The following is a 7035-nucleotide window of genomic DNA, read 5'->3' as shown; positions in this document are numbered from 1 at the left end:
ATGTCAAACTACAGGAAAAATATGTTTTCAAAAATAACCTGGCAGTTTTCATTCATTTATTCTGTAAAACCAGATTTGTCAGAAAAGGCCTCTATAGAAAAATTTGAAGTTTGCAACATTACCAAAAGGGTGTAATAATCTTTATTTTCTCAAATTGTTTTTATTTTTGAAGTGTTTAAGTAATAAGAAACCAAAGTATATCGTATATACTTTGCATGGCAAAGCATCCCTTAATATAGTATTTTTTTTTTTTAAGTTTTGAATGAAAAGTAAAATTGTGAGCTAGCTCTTGGATCTTTGGTAATATTTAATTACCTATCTGGAGTTCTTTTATCTTCCTAATTGAGGGTTTGTTTCATTTTGGTTTGGTTTTTCTTTTTCGTTTTTGTCTTTTAGCTAGAAATTGTATTCTATTCAGTATGTTTAAAGATATAGGGGTACAGTGGTCCACCTTGAGCGATCCACCAGCCTCGGCCTCCCAGAGTACTAGGATTACAGGCGTGAGCCACCGCGCCCGGCCTGATATTGTTCTTTAACTGGGGCTATTTTATTTTTCAATTTCTCAAAGCCCTATTAATTGGCTGACTTAACTATGTAAGTTAGAAAAACGTGCTTAGCTTTCCTTATTTAAATTCATGTCTTTTACTCAAACCATTAACATCCTCTAATTGGCAACTTCTAATGTTCTCTTAGCTAATATGCATTAGCTAAATTAAATTTCTCAAGAAATCTCGTTATATAGCTTGTTTTCTTTTAATATATGGCCGAGTATGCATTCTGTCAAGACACTAAACTCCCTTTGCTCTCCCACAGAAGGTCTCTTTCCAGATATGAAATGTGAAGATTCTATCATTTACCAACAGATACATACCTCTTTTAATATAACTTTCATAAATTCATTTGCCTATAACAGAAAAAATGTGCTGGCTGGGTGCGGTGGCTCACACCTGTAATCCTAGCTCTCTGGGAGGCCGAGGCAGGTGGATCGTTTGAGCTCAGGAGTTCGAAACCAGCCTGAGCAAGAGCAAGACCCCGTCTCTACTCAAAATACAAAGAAATTAATTGGACAACTAAAAATACATAGAAAAAATTAGCTGGGCATGGTGGCGCATGCCTGTAGTCCCAGCTACTCGGGAGGCTGAGGCAGAAGGATCGCTTTGAGCTCAGGAGTTTGAGGTTGCTGTGAGCTAGGCTGACACCACGGCACTCTAGCTGGGGCAACACAGTGAAACTCTGTCTCAAAAAAAAAAAAAAATGTGCTGTCCCAATTTCAATAGTTTAAATTAAATGAAGAAGGCACATGAGTCTAGTACTAACTGTGCCTTACATGCTGTAGGCTGTTGCTTGATGTACAAGTTAAACCTAAAAATAAGATACAGAATATTTTAAAATTTAAATCAGAAGCCCTGCCCAATTCTGATTCAAATAAATTTGTATCCAAATGTGACTATCTTCATTTTTGTAATGAATTTTTATTCTTATTCCAAACATTCAAGCACCAAAAAGACCCCGAATGTAAACATGAGAATCTAACCTTGAAATCTGGGAAACTGGGCTAGTTCAAAGCTTGGGTGGAGACAGGAATGTAGGTGGGTAATTATATATTCCCACACCTATCATCTTACATTAGGGAAGAAAGAGCTTCAAGTCTTATCTAATGCTCTTAGTCACTAGTACTGAATGCTTGATTTTAATATTAAAGAACCACATTAATATTGACCCTCAATTTGTCTCAGATGTCATTACAGGTTCAGACAAACTGACTCTGTCATATCCCAAACACTGAAATCATAGAACATACTAAATGTGTTTTCATTTGGAAGACAAATACATAATTCTAGAAATCAAAATTAAAAACCAGAACCTCATACCTTGAGCAAGCATGTTAAATTCCAAGAACAGTGCTATGTGGTAAAGTTCCATGGCTTCTTCTGCCCTGGTCATGTTTGGCTTCCCTGCGACGAGAGCCTGAACTTCACTGAGACTCCCCACAGAGGGGCTACAGTGCAAAACAGAGAGGTCCACCACGTCGGTATACATACAGTGTAATATCACTTTTGCATATTTTTTTGGTATAATGGACTCATCTAATATAATTCTTGTGGGAGTCCTCAAAGTTCGGTCTGTGATTTCTTCACCAGTCCGTATCCTCCTTTGTAATAAATTTCGAAAAAATGGGGACCGTGCAGAAATAATAGCCTTGTGGGCTTTGAGCTCTTCATCTAAACAGTTCTGATTTCCACCAAAAGCTTCAACCAGTTCAGAGTCTGAAGAAAAACTAAGGACGACATCATAATAACACATGTAATCAAAAAGTCCACGCATATCTACATCAAGGGAATTTGGTGTTCCAAATTCTTCACTAAGCTGAACAAGGATATCGACATTTTGGAACCTTGAGTCCTCCATTCCAAATTCTCCTGTATAAAGGTAGTGTAACAAAGCAGAAAACATGGGCATATCAATACCAGCCGTATTGATGTCCATTATTATCTCTGCCCCATACTCAGGTGAGGAAGAAAGCAGTGTTTTAAAAAATGGACATCTTGCTGCCAAAATGGCACGATGTACAGGAAAACAAGTTTCTTGAAATATTAAGTCTACATCAGTACAATACTTGTACTCATAAAGATCAGCCATATCTTTCTGCAATGTCCTGGCTTCTGGTCTAGCCAAACTGGCTTGCAGAGAAAGCTCCTTTAAGGCTGAAGTTCCCTCATATTCCTCCACTAATGCATTGACATCTCTAACATCCCACCCAGAGAGGAGTTCTCGCATCTGCTTGGCGTGATCAGCAGACCTATTAGATTTTCGACGCTTAATAAACTTCTTTTTCAGGGTAGCAAGGCCAGAGGTTCTCTTTTTTTTGTCTTGTGGTTTCTCATGGCCATGGTCAAGGCTATACAATTTTGATTCACAACCATAGCCTTGCTGAGAATAGGATGATGTCCCTAAGAAGAAAATTAAACAAATGAAAATTTGTTTCTTTTTCTTTAACATTCATTTTCAACATTTACTTTAACATTTTTCATGCTGAAAAATTTTGCAAATAGACATTACTGAACCATTCAAATAAAACTGACTTTGTTTTCTATAAAGGAAGATAAAAAGTTTAAATAATTTATTTTTATACTAAATAAGTAGTGGGGAAAAACAGAACAAATTGGTCTGAATTTTAAAAAATGTCTTTGGTTCTCTAGCTATCAAAGACCATATATCACAGATCTTAATCATAGATCTTTAGGAAATGAGAGCTAGGCAGATTTGTAAATTAAGAATATTACGTGTACATAATTGTGAAATGTTTCTTTTTCTTCTTAACTACACCAAGGTTCCATCTGTATGAGTAAAATAAATGGAATAGGACACCAGGAACCTGTATTTCACTATTTTCACACCAATGGAAATTGCTAGTTTGCCCAGGGTAACTGGCAATTATGGTTAAGACAACCAAAGAAAACATCAACTGTGCTATATGATCTTTTCATTTTTGATCCTAAGTGGTTTGTTTAGGATAAAAACCATACAAGTCAGATTTACATTTGTTGGAGGGAAAAAACCTAGATGCTGCAGAATTATTATCTATAATAACTTCCTGCAGCTCAATTCTCTTTTCATCCACTGAAAACACAATTTTACTTTATTTACAGTCACAAAAGAAAATGAAATTAGAAAAACTGAAAGTTACCTATAAACGTCTGTTGGGCCTGTGAATTTCCCCCTACCCTTGGGGAACATGAATGAGGATAGTTAGATGCATTAGCACCCATCTTCTTCAGTCACTCAGGCGTTCCATCTGCTGGTTCTTCAGAGTATAATCCCAGAGGCCTTTATGAACCTTCAACCCTGGATCCAGCAGCCTCTTTTCATCCATTTCTTGATATGAAACAAAAATAATTTTATTCATTTTTTAAAATGTATCTCAGATCACCTGGTAAAAAAAAAAAGCAATCTATTGAAAATTGCTTTCATTTGCAAATAACATGCTGTCAAATTCACACGTAAAATTTTCAGAAAATGTAAATAAATCTTTAAGCTTGAATTATGAATCTGTGTTAGCTGCAATTTTGAGACACAAAATGTATCAATTATATAGTTTCTAAGTTAGTAAAAAAGTAACATATCAGGCTAATTTAAATATATAGTTATAAGAAGAGTATTTCAAAACACAGGGAAAAGTATTTGGGCTGAAAAGAAATGTTTCAGTTTTGTTTTTTTTTAATTCTCAGGGGCAACCAGTCATTATAATCTAACATCCTAAGCAATTTACAAATTCTTAGGAGATTAATACTACTACTGCACAAAGAGTACATAATTAAGTGATTAGTTTTTTGTTGTTTCTGCCTTAAGATAAAGTTGCTTAAATTAATTTTTAATCTGTGTAATTAGGCGTTTCACTGAAAGAGGGGGAAGGAGAGGTGGACAATTAAAGCTAAATATCTTTAGGCTACTTGTTTTATGGTAATTTTGAGAGATGTTATAAATATAGTGAGATACAAGGAAAAACAAAAATTTTTACCTATCCTCCCTATAAAGCCCTAAAAAATTTTTTCTACTACCTGATGTTATGACTTAATATGGAAAGGGCAGGGGCAATAAGAGGTAATTTTAACAATTATGGACTAAATTCTGAACCACGGAACCTTAATTCTCAGAGCTGCCAGTAGGAGATATACATGCAAAGAGAAGAAACTCAAAGAGAGAATAGGAGATAATAGGAATACTTCTAAATCTTTACACCACCTAGATATAAAAATTTATCTGACTAAAAGGGATAATGATTTAAGAAGAGAAAACACAATTTAAAATCTATTATTGGAATTGTTAGGAAATCATTCAGTAAGCAGTTAACCCAGCCTCATAATGAAGTGTTTTAACAGAGTTAAAAACAAATTATCACAAAAAACCTGCTGGAAAACAGAACTGTGCCAAGATGCTTGGAATTTATTTTCTCCCGTTACTGACACAGCATAACCTGAGGAATTCACATTTAAGAAAATCATTGTTAACATTTGTGTTTTTCTCCAATCTTTTCAATACTGTATACGATTATTTATCTAACAGTATCATTATCTATTTATAGAGTTCAGGGTAAGATTGGGAAACTTTCTAGTAACTAGATATGGATATTATGAAAAGCAGCAGTAATTCCAATTAAATCATATATTTATATAAGCAAATTTCCTATCTGAAACTTACCTACCTACCTACCTATGAAAACAGTGCCATTAGACTTTACTTCATGTATACTGCTGGAAGTATGAAACGTTGTCGGCAGCCAGAGACATAATAGTGCATTCTCTAAGAACTACACAGCAAGGAACCTAAAGATAGTCAGACCTCCCTATCCGTGGGTTCTCTGCATCTATGGATTCAACCAATTGTAGATCAAAAATATTCGGGGAAAAAAAAAGATTGTGTCCACACTGAACATGTATAGACTTTTCTTCCTTGTTATTATTTCCTAAATACAGCATAACAACTACTCCATTTACATATCATTTACATTGTATTAGGTATTATAAGTAATCTAGAGATGATTTAAAGTACACAGGAAGAGGTGCCAAGGGATGTGTTTAGGTTATATGCAAATACTACACCATTTATACAAGGGACTTGTGCATCCATAGATTTTCGTATCTGCAGGTGGTCCCAGAGCCCATCTACCACAGACACTAAGGGACAAATGCACTATTTTGTAAACATTATATGTTCAAAAAAATGTAATTCTTCCAGCAAAGTCCACTTAAAAGTAGATGAGTAATCAATTAAACCTTAAAAGTTTGATGCTTAGTGTCATTCACAGTTTTCAATTCCTAAATATTAGAAATGTAGGAAAAGCTGTTTTTGGTAATGCATTTTGAATGTTGTCAATTTTTGTAAAACAGGAATTAAAACTGCCTGCATTAATTTCAATTCAAACTTAAAAAACAGTAAGTCTAATGAATTTTACTTTTCAAGTTGAGCTCTACAGAGCTTAAAGATTCTATTAGGCATTGTTAGTGGTTCTTTCAAAGAAAACACAGTCCTGGAAGCCAAATTTATAGCTTTATTTACAGGTCAAATCCTAATCTCACTCACTAAAGATTTACATTTAAAACAAAAACCAGCACAAACAATTCTTTCCTCAAAACGTATAGAATGTATTAAGAAAAGTTCAGAATAAAAACATTATGCAAAATAAGAAGCCCTTACCAAAATGAGGAAAAAAAACTTAAAAAGATGAGTATGAAATCTGGGAGCAATAGTGGATGGTGAAAATTACTGATAAAGAATTTCTAAAGGTAAGATTGCATGGTGTCACTCCCATGGTTAGGCCTCTTCTCACTTCCCTCTTTACTCAACCTTTAAATTCCATATTGTTTCACTTTTTTGTTTGTTTTCCTTTTTATTTCTACTGACTGCAGAGCAAACTCACTAACACAGCACAAAGTATACTGAAACAAAACAAGGAAGAATAGAGTCTTGCTTCCAGATGAAGAAAAATCAGAAGTGCCTACAGAAGTGGACAGAGTTGACTACTCTTCTTTCAACACATACATATGAGAATTATTTTCATTTAAGAATCTTGCATGGTTTGTAGGGCCTCAAGACATGACAGGTCAACAACAAAATAAGAAAAAAAAAAAAAAAAGACAGGCTAGGTTGAGCATCCCTAATCCAAAATGCTCCAAACTCATCTTTGCTTTTTTTTTTTGGAGACAGGGTCCCACTCTGTCACCCAGAGTACAGTGGTATGATCACAGCTCACTGCAACATCAACCTCCTGGGCTCAAACAACCCTCCTGCTGCAGCATCCTGAGTAGCTGGGGCTACAAGCATCCACAACCACGCCCAGCTAATTTTTAAATTTTTTTGTAGAGATAGAGTCCTGCTATGTTGCCTAGGCTGGTTTCGAACTCCTGGCCTCAAGTAATCCTCCTGTAAAGTGCTGGGATTATAAGCATGAGCCATGACACTTGACCATCTTTGCTTTTTGATGGTTCAATGTACACAAACTTTGTTTCATGCACAACAGTATTTTTTTTTTTTTTT

General features: G+C 35.0%; 1 protein-coding gene across 1 annotated transcript in view; it reads right to left on the bottom strand.

The window, feature by feature from the left end:
* The window catches only part of BTBD7 (BTB (POZ) domain containing 7), a 54703-nt gene extending 50923 nt beyond the window's left edge, over positions 1-3780 (bottom strand). The window contains exons 1-2 of the mRNA XM_012655195.1: positions 3689-3780; positions 1872-2951 (exon numbers count right to left, since the gene is read on the bottom strand). Coding sequence (XP_012510649.1) covers positions 1872-2951; positions 3689-3770 — 1162 coding nt within the window. The 5' untranslated portion in view covers positions 3771-3780. The remainder of the gene's footprint in view (positions 1-1871; positions 2952-3688) is intronic.
* Positions 3781-7035: the final 3255 nt, after the last annotated feature.

Source organism: Propithecus coquereli, unplaced genomic scaffold (genome assembly GCF_000956105.1).
Source record: "Propithecus coquereli isolate 6110/MARCELLA unplaced genomic scaffold, Pcoq_1.0 Scaffold468, whole genome shotgun sequence".
Classification (NCBI taxonomy): Eukaryota; Metazoa; Chordata; class Mammalia; order Primates; family Indriidae; genus Propithecus; species Propithecus coquereli.
The sequence above is the reverse complement of the archived record's forward strand: the minus strand, read 5'-3'. Positions and strand labels throughout refer to the sequence as shown.